Here is a 15,207-nt window from a genome sequence, read left to right on the forward strand (position 1 = left end):
GGCACCTCCTGTCCCAGCTCAGGGCCGGTGACAGTCGACCTCCCTAAATCTGTGAAGAGACTGGATGCAGTCGGGGGAGGTATGAGATGGAATGGGGTCAGGAGCAATCTGGAGAAGGAAGTCACTGTGCCAGCTGTCATCTGTACACGGGAGGACAACGCTGGTCACAGAGCAGAGAGGATGCACGGACAAGCCACAGAGCCTGGGATCCCAGGGAGCGAGTCACCCCTTACCCTTTCTCCAGGGTCACCCACTTGGCCAGTGGGACCTGTTGTTCCTGGAGGTCCTGGGAGACCCTAGAATTGAAAATAAAATCAGGACAGAGTTCAGAACTGCAGCCATAGGGCAATACCCCATTCCCACCTAGCCAGGGGAGGGAGGAGGTGGGGCCGGGGAAGTGCTGGGCCCCGGGGTGTCTGCAAAAGGTGGTGAGCGCCCCCTCTTTTGCAACCAGGAACTGTAAGGAGCATCACTGAACCCCCACCCCGAGCACGTCCCACATGTCATGGGAAAATAAAACGTGACACTCACCGCAGGTCCTTCTGGGCCCGGCGGCCCCTCGAGCAGCATACCCTGGAAGAGAAAGAAGAGAGCATCTGAGACTCAAGGCTTCATCCTTCCCGAGACCCCAGCAGGGATCCCGGGCCCCGCCAGGCCCAGGCGGTGAGGACAGTCGCCCAGGTGGGTGGACCAGAGGCCGCAGACTGGGCCTTGGATCAGCGCCTACATCCTGGCAGAGGTCCTGAGCAGCAGTGCCTGTGATGGGGTGCTGTGGTAGGGCCACGGTGACTGTCTTCCGAGCATTTCCAGGCTCAGCGACAAGGCTTGGACAGCAACCCGCAGGCTCCCATCCAGAGCAGCTTCAAGAGAAGTGCCCCACGGTGCCCACACCCAGAGGCAAGAGGGAGACCCAGAGCTCCTGGCCCCACCTGCGGTCTCTCCTCCCCCAACACCTGCCTGGGGGAGGAGTGGGTCCCGGGATGAGGGCCAGTCAAGGTGGAGGGACGGCTGCCCAGGGAACAAGGGGGACAGGAGGAAAGAGGCACCACAAGCCGAAGCCCGAGAAGCGTCGGGCCCGACTCTGCTCAGACAGGTCACATTGAGCCTCCAGCCCGCCTCCCTCCAGGTGGGAAACGCTTCCCCTCCATCCTGCTCCTCCAGCTCCTCGACTCACCGGGCCGAGGCCTGCCCTGCCTCTGGTCCCCTGAGGCCTCGCTGTCTTTACCCTAAATGGGATGAGGCCTCCGGCCCCTCTGTCAGCCTGGGCCTCAGCGAGGTGATGTGGACAGCCAAGGGAGGCAGGGGCTTCCGGTCTCTGCCAGACAGAGCTCCCTGGCCTGGGGTGCTCCCCACTCTCAGCACAGCCCCTTCCCAGCACAGGACTGTTCTCGCCACTTCTGTGCAATCAACGCAGGGTCAGGCCCACTTCAGTGGGGTTGGAGGCAGCCACAACCTCCCGGGGGGTAAAGGGTCTCCCACTCCCTGCAGGGGTTTGTGGGCTGAGAAGGCAGCGGGGACAGTATCTGGGGGCCCTAGGGCCAGGTATGCTCTGTCCGGCCCTGCTGGGCAGGTTTCAGCCACATGAGGGGCCAGTGGACACAGCGACGCCCTCCTCCCTGTTAATTCCGTGACTGCTGGGATAGGGGTGAGGGGCTGGATGTCCTTGGCCCCTGGGTGGACCTCCTGTCTCCAACGCCCAGACCCAAGAAAGCACGGATCACCTCTCTCTAGGGACGATCAAGGCCACAGTGCCCTGGACTTTTCTTCGAAAGTGAACAGTCCTCTTGCAAAACCTGGAATTGCTTCCTAGGAGCAAGAGGACGTGCCCAGAAGACACGCAGATCAGCACAGGTGTCGGGCATCAGGCTGGGGGAGTCACCCGCTCAGGGGGCTGCAAAGCCCCTCCAACTGCCCTCAGCCTCCCCACCAGGGCTCCCCAGTCGCTGCGAAGATGTACTCTGTGTTTACACAGATGTGCACTCAGAGAAATATTTGGACGCGAGACCTACCCAGAGTTCATCCCAGCAGCTTCCCAAATCCTAGCTTTCCCGTTTTGTTCTCTGACAAAGGCAGCCGAGGGGGCTCAGCACTGAGCTGGGATTAAGGGAGAGGCCACTGGCCACTGCAAGGCCTGGGGGATGGCAGCTGTCTTCCCAGACACACCAACTGTTGTTCTCGGGGAGCTGGGGCGATGCCAGGCAGGGATCTCATGGGAGGGCCAACCCGGATCATTCCAGGTCAGCATGGGAAGGAAGCTGGAAACAGCTGGATGAGCCAGCCCAGCGGAAGGGAGGCCTGGACGTTCCCAGGCAAAGCCATCGCCGGGAAGGCGCCCATGGCCACCACCCACTACGACAACTGAGAGCAGGGGCGTTCCTGCGGAGTGCTAGCCCTCTTCCATACCCCACCGGGTACAGACGCCAGTCTCGAAATTGAGCCGGGCAGAGGAACTGCAAGGAGAGCTCTCAGCCTTCACTGAACGCAAGACAGTTCTTAGGGGAGGTCTATCCATCTGCTAAATAGCACGTTCAAAACACAGTTTTTAAACCACAGGTGTGATCTTGCATCTCTGACGGACATTTCCCAGGCAACAGAAACCACTGAATCTGGGGACTTCCCGGTCCCTGAGGTCCCAGGGCCGCCGGGAGCACCTGGAGGCTGATAAACTGAAACCTCTCGGCTGAGTGGATTCCTGTCCTTTTAAGGAACCTCTGATGTTGCTGATGGATTACAGAGGGTGCCGGACCCGAGTGGGAAACAGCCGGCCGTGGCCCTGGTAAGGATGGAGAGGAGGAGCTGGTTCCAAGAGCTCAACTGACAGCGAGCGACATCTCCCCAAAGGGAGGTTGCTGGGGTAGGTTGGGGGACAGAGGAAACAGTCACCCAACTTCCACGGGGCCAGGACACCGGCGCGGTCAGCGGTTAGACCCATGGTGGCCGTCTCCCAGGACTCAGCCATCTGTTTATGGGAAGCTAAGACTTTGAGGACAGCTGGTAACGCTCCAGGTTGAGACATTTCAACTGTTTACATGATGTCTCCAGCGGGGCTGGTCAAGGGCCCCCTGACACTCCGAATGGGCTGGGGCCGGGTGGGAGTGAGCACCGGGGCCAGAACAGGGCCGGGGGGGGGGGGGCGGCGGAATACTTCCCTAACTGCATCCCCATGGCTCACTTTCCCCCAACGAAGATGAGGCGGGTTTTCTGGAGACAGGCTCTCTGTGCTGGACTGTGTCTTTTTCCTCAGTCCTCAGCCCTCCTCTCGGGCCCACCCTCAGCAGTGGAAACTGGGCAGTGGGGCACCCTAAGTAACACCCACACCCCAACTCCACCCCGTAGCCGGGACACCGTAGCTCTGGTCACAGGGTCAGCTCAGTCTGGGGGACGTGAGTGAACAGGAAGCTTATCCGGACAGAGGCACCAGCCTAGCCCCTCCCAGACCGAGGGGATGGCATCGGGACTCCACAGAGCCTGGACACCCACCTGCCCCACTTTCTTCCCAGGCAAGACGCCCCTTTCGTGGAAGTGATGGGGACACCATGGACGACACCCCAAGTCAGCGGCTGGAAAAATGTCACAGTCAGACCTGACACCCTGCGAGCTGGGCACGGCTCGGACCACAGAGACGCGACACAGGTGGTTTGCCTTCTGCAAATGCCCCAGTGCACCGACTGGAGCAAGTCCCGGCCACAGCCTCGTGCTGTTGGGACGGCCCCACCCGAGCTGCCGGCTGCACCTCGCTGCCCCCATGGGTGGCCCTTCTCCCTGTGTCTGGACTTGCTGTGGGGACTTCTCATGTTCCAGAGTAAGGGGCCACCTGGCAATAGCACCCCCTTCAGCACTCTTGCACCCACCATCCTCCACCCTCAGACAAGCCTTGTCTTCCCTGGACCCGCCGAGAGGACTGGGAAGGGGGTGTTCCCAGCCTGAGGAAAGGACACATGCATCCAGTGGCCACGGCCCAGTGGGAGCCAACAGGTCACACCCCTGGGACAGGCCTGGAGGGAGAGCACAGAGCCACACAAGCCTTTGCAGTCATCTAGATGCTTCCACGGGCCGGGGATGAGGGCCAAGCTGGGAGAGCTCTGCTGAACCTCTGCCCCCTGGGAGTTCCACCCCAGAGATGGGACACGTCTTCTCTGCCTGGGACCCTGGGCTTCAGGTCTCCCCATGGAGCCAAGCGCTTCCCACGTGCCACCCGTCGGGGTTCCAAGAAGCTTCCCAGCTCCCCTGGCGGATGGAGATCCCCGCAATTCTCCATCCCCTGAACCCCGAGAGCAGGAGGTGCTGGGAGCCCCAGGACCATGTCCTGAGTCAGCCGCAGGAACGGAGCCCTGGCAGCAGAAGCCACAGCCGGCCTCAGCCTGTGTCCGGCTGCGGTGCGGGACACCGGCCTCCTCCCTTCAGCACTTGGGCAACGTGGCAGAGGGGGCCCCGGCAGCCAGCCCCTCCTCTTGTGGCCAGAGCCACTCCCTGGCCCACACTGCAGTGCCCACCACATGTGGCTACAGCAGCCTCGCCCTGCCCAGCCGATTGCCTGGCACCTCGCCCACCAGGGGGTCAGGGCCCTGACCTCAGCAGCTCTCAGGCCACGGGGTGGACCCTGGTGCTACCTGCCAGGCACAGCTCCCTGGGGCAGAGGACGCTGCAGCCCAGAGTGGGGCCCACCCACACCCACGGACCCACGAGAGGCAGCCTCCTCCTTGTGGCCTGCACTTTACGACAGGCTCAAGTCGTACCTATTGGGCTCACCCATGACCCTGTTACCCAGCATCGTCGAGTTTTACCCCAATGGCGCTTCAGCGTGGGGCTGTTTGACTAAATTCCCCTGACTTGGTTTTCTAAGCACATCCATGTTTCACCTGTTTCAGAAACTTGCTCCACACGGCTACACAGCGGCCACGGAGAGCAGAGTCAGTTAACCATCCCGACTCTAGATCCGTAGCACCCGTTGGCAACACGTGCCCGCCAGCCCCCTCCGACCCCTCCAGAGGGACTCTGCCCCCTTTTCAGAGTTCCCAGTCTCCTTTTTATCAGGGTAAAATCAACAGGCAAAGCAACGCTCAGATTTAAGTGTCCAGGGCAAAGAGTTTGGGTCAATTCGTGCCACACAGCCACCACCTCCATAACGTCTAAGAACATTCCCCCAGCCTCAGGGCTTTTCCAAACTCTCAGCAATAAGCAGCGAGTGGAGTCCACAAGGTCACATGGCTCTTCACAGTGGCCCCGGGGCACAGAGGGACAGGGGTCCCACAGGTGTGGGCACATCCCCTGGGCTGCAACCCCCACCCTGGCCAGTCTCAGAGAGAGAATGAGGAAAGGTCCTTACTGGTTCGATGATAGCGGGCTCTCCTTTCTGACCTTTCTCGCCCCGTGGTCCTCCAATCTGGGGATCGTCAAACACAGATGGACAGAGAATGAGAGGGAGAGAAGCAAACAGAAGGTCTGAGTCACCTTGCTTACTCAGTGGGGGCTGCTCACAGCCAGGCCCCCCTCCCCAGGCCCAGAGAGGGAGGTGAGCAAGATGGCTACCACGTTGCCATTGGGCCCCAGGAGAGCTGCGCCACCCTCCAGGGACCCTGGAAGGAGCCCCACTGAGCCTGCACCCTCCCAGCCACTCACCCCTTCGTAGATGGTGTCCTGGTTTGCAGGCATGCCCGGCCCGATCTCCGACGGGGAGACGGTGGGGTCGTAGTAAGGGTCGTAGTAGTTTTCGTCCAGGTTCTTGATGGTTTCCTCGGTGAACTCACCCTCCAGGTCATCTCTCCCTTCCTCTGGAGGCGGAGCTGGCTGAGAGGGAGGGGGCAGCTGGCGTCACTGGAGGACGCCAGGCAACTGGACACAGACGTCCCTCCTTTCTCGGGCTCCAGGCCGAACAACCTCGGGTCTCCAGGGACAGTGGCCTCCTGGAGCCTGGAGCCTAACTTGCTGGTAAGGGTCCTGGGGCCACTGGTGGCCTCTGTACACATCTTCCTCCTCTCACATTGAGGAAAGTGTCACCCCAAACCTTCCAAGGCCGCGTGGCAAACTAGGGCTACACAGGGACCGGCACACCACACCAGGCTGCACGGTGCATCTGGGGACGTCAGCGCCATCAGGGGCTCCACCCTGGGAGTGACGTGTCCCTAACGCCTCCCAGCTGACAGATGGGTTTGGACCCATTTGGACCCAGCGTGTCTGCTCTGTGGCCCTCAAGACTTCAGCATCACGTAGGCTATTTTTAAGCATTCACTCCGTGCAATGGGCTGTGCTAAACTGCTCCCTAGTCTGCACACTTGGCGACAGCCCCAAGAGGCGGATGTCATTAGCGCCACGCCATAAGGAGAACACCGAGATGGAGAGGCAGACTCGACCTTCCAGGGAACTGGCGGAGAGTTCAAGGCAGGTGAGCCTGGCGGGAAGGCCCGTGGTGGGGCCCAGGGCTCCCCACCTCACCTCTCCTTCGCCTGCTCAGATCCCCAGTTCATGTACCTGCCCAGCCTGACCCCTCCTGGCCACACATAGGGACACTGTCTGCAAACATGCATGTCCTCATCCGTCTCTAACGGAACCCTAAGAGATCTCGGTCTCGGCGGGGGGGGTGCTTACTCTACTCATTTTGCAGATGAAAAACTGACAACCCTGAGGTCGACTCGGCAGGTCGGGGCTTCCAAAATGGCCCAGCATCCCTGCGGAGCATGTCAACGGCCCAGCGGCAAAGGCCCCAAGGGCCCGGGTGTGGTGGGCCGGGGTGCAGGGGAGCCACCCCAGGATCCCCAAGGCAAGAAGCAGAGGAGGAGAGCCCAGGGGACCCTCCGGCCCCTCCCCAGGCCAAGCCCATGGGAAGGGAGGCAATTACGTTGGAGCCGTTGGAGGTGCTGACGGTGCTGGTGGGAACCTCGGCCCTGGCCCTGGTTTCGGGCAGCTGGTCGGGGTTCTCGTCAGGGTTCTCCAGGCCCTCGCCGTAGTTGAGGTCCTCGTAAGGGGGCGGCGTGTAGTAGTCCTCGCTGGGCACATAGTCATAGTCCTCTATGCCCACGTCGTCCTCCTTCCCAGGCCCCTCGCTGGCGTCGGTCACCAGAGCGGCTTCCGTGGGGGGCAGCGTCAGCTCCTGAGAGCCAGGCAGAGAGAGGCGGTGAGGGAGCGGGTAGCAGGGCTCGGCTTTGCTCTGCGGCTGGAGAGGGAGCGGCCGAGCACGGAACGATGGGCCGACGGGGAGCCCTGGGGACTGTGGGCCCTGGAGAGAGCTGGGCCTGGATGAAACCCTGCAAAATGCACTTGCAGAGAGTGAACCGTACCTCGAAATTTAAAACAAAAGGAACAGAACATTCCAGACTCTTGGAGCAATATGGGCCAGTGTCCCGGCCACCCTCTGGGGAGGGGACTGCTCTCCTTCACATCTCTGCTTCCTGATGTCACATGTCACTGTGGAAAGCCATCTCCCCGGGGGCCCGAAGCACAAATGGTCACTCGGTCACTGGGTCACTCGTTCCCCTGCCGAGTACCCACCCACCTCCTCCCAGTCTCCACACATCACCAAACGGCCCCCACACCCTCGCCATTGCTCCTTCTTGTCCTCCCCCACCGCACCCTGGCCTCCAGGGACCAGCAGCCCGCCTGGCCCTGACCTCGGCAATCTCTGTGGTCTCTCTAGCAGCTTCCACAGGCGTCTTGGTTGGGGGGGGCTCCTTGCTCACGTCTTCCGTGTCCTCATAGTAGGGATACTCGTAGTAATAGGTCTCGCCTTCATTCTCTCCTTCCGGGTACTGAAAGTAAATCAGGGCCACGTGAGGAAGGACAGACTCCATCAACAGACAGGCTGCTTCCTTCTTCACCCTCCGGGTTTAGCCGGGAAGAGCAGACACCAGAAAGTCATGCCCAGCTGCAGGCACGAGTCCCCCAGGAGGCCCTGAATGGGCTTCTTCCCCCTCCAGCTCCTCGGGAAGCTGAGCCAGCCCCACAAGAAGCCCAGGGGAGGAAACAGGGGACCCTAGGTCCCCTTCAAGGAGAGTTGGGTCCTAAAAGCTCCAGACATTCGGACCCTTTAGAGCCAAGGGCCGGACAACTGGCCAAACCATGGGCTACGCTGGCAGTGCCACTGTCACTAAGGATACCCCCCTGACCTTCACTGAAGCCCCAAACCACAACAGGAGGGACCTCATAGTGACAGAGGAGAAGGTCTCGCCCTCAGAGCCATTTCCATTGGAGGAAGTGGGAGGGGCCGGCCAGGAGGCCTCGGCCGCAGGAACCCAGCTGGGCGCACCAGCCAGGCCCATTCTCGGGGTTGCTAGGACGTGCCTGGGCCGTGGACCTGCAGCTTCATGACTCGGGGCGATAGGAGGGAGGCCCAGAGGAGAGGTACAGAGCAGGACTGAACGCTACCCAAAAGAAAGGGGAGTCAAATCTGAGCAGGCGCTGGGAGAGGATTTTCATTGGAAAGCGGCAGAAAGAACTACAAGTAAAATGAGCCTAGGGTCTGCTGGTGTGTGGGGGCAGCTGGACGAGAAAGGCTGCCCCACAGGCCACAGCAGGTCACGGTGAGAGGATGAAGGTATTGGACATGCTCCTGGAACACGGGGCGGGCTGTCCTTCAGGCGCTGCCGCGCTGGGGATCAGAGGACCCATCCTTCTGCAACCAACAGTCCTGAGCTCCTCCCTACTTGGAAAGCTCCAGAAGCCACCCAGCAGACCTGGTCCACGAGGACACCATGGCATTTCCACTCCAAAGCCCCCATCCAGGCTGTGAGCCAGAAGGTAAGAGAGACACCTTGCCCTCGTCATCTAGAAACCCGTGTGGAAGGCTCTTTACAAATATCCTTTGTGCCTGCATCGCTTTGGGAGCACAGACTGGTTCGGAAAGTGAGTCAGGCACCCCGCAGTTGTCTCCTGGGTCAACTCATATTCTCGCCCAGTGCGTTTATTTAAGACAAGGGTCCCACGGCTTCTGTGTCCCTCCACCTCCACCCTGCCTGCCTGACGCCCCCACCAGGAATCCAGCTGGAGCTCACTCACATATTCATCTGGGTTGGGGTCCTGCGACTGGGGGGTGTCGGGGACTGCAGTGTCACAGTCGGGGCTGTAGTGCTCGCAGTAATCATAAGCTGCCCGGTGGTCTGAGACGAAGAGCAGCTGCTGGATGTCACCCTGGAAAAGAACAAAAGCCTTTGAACAAGCAGCACACAGTGGACTCATGTGGCCCAGGAGACCAGAGGAGCTTGTCCCGATGGCCAGCCTTCCTCTCCAGGAGCTGCTGGCTCCAAGAGCCACTCAAGCCAGGCTGGCCTGCCCACCCACCCAAACACCCATCCATCTACCCAACCACCCACCTGCACATCCGTCCACCCACCTATCCATCCATCTACCCATCCATCCATCATCCACTCAGCCAGCAACCCATCCATCCACCCACTTATCCATCTACCATCCACCTACCCAACCACCCATCCATCCCTTCATCAGACGCCTGTTGGGCACCTGTCAGGTGCCAGGCCAGTGCTCAGACCTTTTGTCTACCATGGGTGATAAACGCAGCCTGTGAACTCCTCCACCCTAAACTGTGAGGGCTTGGAGGTACCCTCCCTCCTTCCCCATCACCCCCAACCACGGGCGAGCGTTGTGTGTTTTTAAAGCAGTAAAATGCCCTATGACCCAGCAATTCCAAGCTTAAGAACTAAGACAGGCACCTGGACAATTCACTCAAATGAGTTCACCCAAAAAAGAATTGCAAACAGGGACTCCAACAAGTCCTGCACACCCATGTTCACAGCAGCTCTAATCACAACAGCCCAAGCATCCATCCACACACGAAGGGATAAACAAGTGTCGTCCGACAACGCAACGGAATATTAATGAGCCGTAAAAGGGAATGAAGCACCAACACACGCCACAACATGGACGAACCCACACCACCAGCCACTGAACTTTCTGGTTCTTTTCAAGGCAGTCTCCTGGCAGCCAACAGTCCCACGTGTCAGCTAGGAAGAGCATGCAACCATTTTATTCCATCTGCTCTCACCAAGACGTGCAGACAGTAGAGACATGAAAGGGCTTCTACCAGGACTAAGGAGCCCGGGTCTCATAAGCATCACCAAACGTTCAAAGACCCGAGGCAGAGGGGCTTTTGGGCCCAATCAGATGGATATAAACCAACTGCTACAGTAAAGATTTTATTATGACTAACGTTTAGATGGTGTTTACTAAAGATCAGGCACGAGGCAAGGGAGGTGCACGCCGTCATCCTTTGGTGCCCACAAGAACCCTATGAATTATGTTCTATTAACTCCCATTCTGCAGCCGAGAAAACCGAGGCCCCGAGAGGTCACCTGCCCAGCATTGCAGTCACACAGCAGCTGGGCGGGGCCAGCTTGATGCAGCTCGCACACACCCATCACTGCATGGCCCGCTGAGCTCGAAGGAGGAAACAACGTGGAAGAACGTGCCGATTGCTGGCACTCAGTCTCAGAGAGGGGGCCCCAGGCGGGGGTGATCGGGAGCTGTGCCAGGAGTCGATTCCTTGGGCCTGAGCCCGTCCCGCCATGTGCCCGCCTCAACGCAGCTGCTCACCGTGCATGCACTTTTTCCAGAATACGTTATGTGTGACAGTAAAGGACAGGCCCTGATGCCGCTGTGAAACCCTCACCCAGTGGGTTGCGGGGTCAAGGCGCCACGGGCTGCACCCGGAGGTAGGACATTCTCATGGTTTATCTGCACCTTCACTCACTCAGGCCTCACAGAGGCCCACCTCTGGGCCTGGCACCTGGTGACAGACTCACCTCCACCAGGAAGACTCCTCTGCTCTGGCTCGCGGACCCGGAAGCTCTGAGGCAGCTTCCTGCTGTGTGCTCCCGGCTCCGTCAAGTCACCCTGCATGCCTAGGGCCCTGGGTGCGAGGGGCTGGGCGGGGCTGGGGGACCTTCATTGCTGCGAGCCTTGTCTGCACACCCCAGTCGTTGTATTGGGGACGGCTCTCCTCCAGGGAGAGCCTTGATTTGGGTCCAGCGCTGCACCTTGGATGGAAGGGGAGACCTGCCCACCGGACAGACCAGGGATGACGTGGCATATGAAACGGCTGCCAAGGGCAGAGGGAATCCCAGCCCACAGGGGCACACAGGGCAAGAGCATGTCCACACAGCCACTTCCTAGCTGTGTGGCCCAGAGTAATTCTGCTCACCTCTCTGAGCTCTGCTTTTTCTCCATGAAAAATGAGCACAAAAGCGGTAATATCCACCTCACCAAGTAGAGGAGGCTAAAAGTCCCCCAGGCAAAACTCTTGTATACAGAAGGTGCTCAGTAAGAAGGATTAAAGATACTGAGATCAAGGGGGGCAGGCTGCTCAGAAAAAGTCTCGAGGGGAGAGAGGATTTGGAGGAGTCCAGAGGCTGCAGAGTTCCCAGGTGGATGAGGAGCGGGAACCTGGCAGCACACACGTGGGGAGGGAAGGGAGGAGACCACTGCATTCAGGGCAACACTTCTGAAAGAGAGGCAAACGGGCTCACAAGGAGGCGCCAGTGGGGGAGGCCAAGGCGCCAGCGAGAGGAGCTCAGAGGGCTCTCAACAGGAAATGCCTCTCAGCATGCGAGGAGGGGAGAAAAGGCCGGCATGTTTACTGCAGGCAAAGAGCCCAGCTCTTTCTTACGCACCCACCATCCATCCATGCATGCATCCATCCACCATCCATCATCCACGCACCCTCCATCCATCCAACCACCTACCCATCCACGCATGCATGCATCCATCTACCATCCATCCATCCACCCATGCATGCATCCATCCACCCATGCATGCATTCATCCACCACCCATCATCCATGCATCCATCCACCCACCCACCCATCCATCCACGCATTCATCCATCCAACCATCCTTCCATTCATCCATCCACCCACCATCCATCAACTCATTCAACAGCAATTAGTGAGCACCTACTAAGTGTCAGCCACTACATCACACACGGGAGATGCAGTCATGGCCCAGAACACTGCCTGGCAGTGCCCACACTCTCCCGAGCACCTTGGGCTTAACTTGTATCCCACAGATAAGATCACATGCATACCCAGACCATGTATTCATCTGGCTTTCATTGATGCCCCCACAAGTCCACCACCTCTTTCTGGCCCTGCTCTGCCATGGTCCAGCAAAAGACGTGGACTGCTCCTGAAAGGCAGAGCCACAAGTGGAGCAAGAGAACGCAGGGCCCGTGAGCTTGAGCCAAAGGAGGTGGTGTCCATACTGCACGTCAGAACCACAGGCCGCAGCAAGGACGCTGCATCCTCCCTGCCTTTCATTTGAAGGTGTGCGAGCCCCTTCTCTGTGCCAGACCCTGGGCTGTGCCGGGAAGGTAGAGAGAGGCACAGGAAGGGACCAGATGTGGACTCTCATCTCTGGACCACGGCTAGGGGGGCGTGCCATCCAAAGTCACTAAGCATGGGTCCCCAACTGGCCTCCTGGGGTCTGTGAAACAAGGTGCTGGTGGTGTGCACTGCTCTGGGGACAGGACCCATTACCCTCCTCAGCCTCCCAAAGGCTCTGTGGGAAAACTGACCCAGAGAAGGGGTGAAGTAGGGTGACTCGGCAGGACAACTGGGTGACAATCCTCGAGTCCAGAAAAGGCCCATTCCTACCTGATCCTGAGACATGGTTCCAGATATGGGGCCCCCAACTCAGGTTTGAAACGCCCAATGATGAGCGAGGAGCTCCGAATGCCCCAGGCAGACCTGTCTCCACACAGACGGCTCTGAGGAGTGGAGAGCTCCTCTTTCTAGGGTCAGCCGGCACGTCCAGCTCTGCCTCTGGCCATGCGCACAGACGGACCCTCCTTCTGTCAGTGTCCCTGGACCACAGCCCGGCCACAGCTCGCACGGGGCACAGTTTGCAGCCCCTCTGCCATCTTGCCTCTAGTCCTGTCCCTCTCAGGAAGAGTGGGAATGAAGCAGGAGCTGCCTGCTGCTGCCCCTGGCCCCCGGGCCCCACCACAGCCAACTGGGGGCATCATGCGGGGGAAGAGCAGGAGAGGCGCCGCACTCGCCCACACCTAAGCCTTTCACGTGTTCTCCCCAGGCCAGCACCCAAACCAGAAGCTTCACTCTCCAAGGTCATGATGCTCTCCATCTCCCTTGACTGGCAGAGCCACTCATTCACTCTCTCTCTCTCTCTCCTTCTCTCCCTCTCTTCCCTTTGGATGTCAGAGGCTCCTGGCCCACGTTTTAAACTCTCCAGCAGATGAGAACCATATGACAGGATAGTGAATCAAAACCACACATTTTTATTAAAAAACATGACTTCCAGTTCAAATTTCTTCCAATTCAAATAAAATATTTTCTCCTTTCAATTGGCAGCTTGACATTTGAATCTATGTTCTCCAAATGCAGTTGCTGGAAGGAAGAGGATGCTCAGGGCATTTGGGGAGCAGCTGGGGCTGCTGGCACTCGATGCCCCTCGACCGAGCAGCCAGCACGCTGGAATACCCCTGTCTGGTAAAGGGCCTGGCTCCCCAGAAAGCCCAAAGCCCCGGGTTGTGGACGTGCCCACAAATCTCTGCGGCCTGTATCCCGGGGCGCCCGACCCAGCGCCAGACCTTGGAAATCCTGCACAAGGTGGCACACGCTGCCACACATCAGGCGGCGAGCACGGCTAGAGGCTGGGGCATAAACATCATGGGCGGGCGTGGAGCAGGGTGCTTCCCACAGACTCACCCCGGGGCTCTGGAATCCAAGTGCACGTTCATGCTGATCCAGCTCTCGGCCAGCCCCGGGGCCCTGCCTGTGCCGTGCACTCCCCCAGACTGCAGCAGAGTGAACCGGGCTCAGTGGAGGACCCAGCGCAGCCGCCCATGCAAGCAAGAAGCCCCCTTCGTTTCCAGTGCTCACTGTCCTCTGCAAATGCCCGGACCTGTGTAAAATCCCCCGAAATCCTCCAGTGGGGTCTCACACCAAAAAACGTGCCCATTTGTTCTCTGGGCGTGTCCCTCAGACGGCAGGGGTCTATCCATCCCCCTCCCCATGGTGGAGAAGGGGAAACTGAGGCACAGACGTTAAGGCTCGTGCTCAAAGCCCAAAGGAATCTGGGTCAGCTCTGGACCCAGAGCCTCCTCCAGAGCTCCTTCCAGCCAACCTACCGCCTCCTCCCTGCACACAGGAGCCCTGCACCCTGGATGCTCCATGAGGACCACAAAGCCAGAGAGCCGGGTACGACTCCCGCCCTGTCCCTGGGGCTGTGGGACCTCGGCGAGTCTCCCAGCTCTCTCACCTCAGTTGTGGATGAAAACTGTTCTGATAGAGATGAGATGGTTGCTGGACCCAAAAGCACTACGGGGTGCTGGGGGCACCGTTAATGCTTGGGTGGGGTACCACGGGGGGCACTGGGCGCTCCTGGAGGAGGTGTCAAGGGGGTACTCGTGACCTTCACTGACCCTGTAAATGCCATGAGGGGTCCAGGGCAGAGAGAAGTCCCATCTTCTCTTGCCCCATGCCCAGCAGTGGACCCCCGTGGAACCGAGGCCCCTCTCAGAGACTCCGACACACGGGCTCTGGGGCGGAGCGTAGGGTTCGGGATCCATGGAGCCCTGATCATTTTAAGGTGCAGCAGGACTGAGAAAGGCCCCTACAGTCTTCAGACAAGCTCTGACCCTACATTTCGGGCCAAAGGCAGCCCCCCAGAGAGCACCATCCTTTCGTCCCCAGTGAGGCCGCAGGAATTCCTGGGCATGCACTGTTCCTTCTAGAACATCAACTCAGAGCCAGCTAACTTGTCTCTGAAGCAAGGGGGCAGGTGCGAGACTGTCCCAGCCCAGCCATCCACCAGCCGAGCAGCCCCAGACAGGCCGCAGCCTCTGGGAGCCTCATCTCCCCATTGAGCCAAAGGAACCCCAGCCTCCCCCGGCCGCCTCCACCCCCGTGTGGACCAGGCAGAGAATACCCTGCTGCCAAGATGCTGCAGAGCCAGGACGCGTGCTCTGCTTATTCAACTCAACTTCCCCTGGACTTGGAGTCTGTTCTGGGGGGTGGGGAGGCTGGAGGCCTGTGTGCCCTGTGCGGAGAGCTTGTCTCTCACTGTCCTTTTTCTTGTCAAGCCCAGATGCAACCTCAGAATTCTTCTGAACCCAGGGTTCCGGGAGCCACCACCTGACTCCGAGACAGCATACCCCCTCGGTGGCCCCTAATTCTGGTCCATACTGCCTTTCAAATGTGAAAAGGATGGATCACAACTCTGTGACAGTGTTTTGAGAGCATTTTCA

The 15,207-nt window shown here is 59.5% G+C and overlaps 1 protein-coding gene across 3 annotated transcripts in view; it reads right to left on the reverse strand.

The window, feature by feature from the left end:
* Window positions 1-15,207, reverse strand: part of COL5A1 (collagen type V alpha 1 chain) — a 168,470-nt gene that overhangs the window by 90,402 nt on the left and 62,861 nt on the right. For all 3 annotated transcript variants that reach the window (XM_014863321.3, XM_070518413.1, XM_070518414.1), the window contains exons 5-11: window positions 8,989-9,120; window positions 7,605-7,742; window positions 6,836-7,087; window positions 5,620-5,787; window positions 5,327-5,383; window positions 532-573; window positions 234-296 (exon numbers count right to left, since the gene is read on the reverse strand). In XM_014863321.3, the coding sequence (XP_014718807.3) occupies window positions 234-296; window positions 532-573; window positions 5,327-5,383; window positions 5,620-5,787; window positions 6,836-7,087; window positions 7,605-7,742; window positions 8,989-9,120 (852 nt within the window). The remainder of the gene's footprint in view (window positions 1-233; window positions 297-531; window positions 574-5,326; window positions 5,384-5,619; window positions 5,788-6,835; window positions 7,088-7,604; window positions 7,743-8,988; window positions 9,121-15,207) is intronic.

Source organism: Equus asinus, chromosome 10 (assembly GCF_041296235.1).
Source record: "Equus asinus isolate D_3611 breed Donkey chromosome 10, EquAss-T2T_v2, whole genome shotgun sequence".
Lineage (NCBI taxonomy): Eukaryota > Metazoa > Chordata > Mammalia > Perissodactyla > Equidae > Equus > Equus asinus.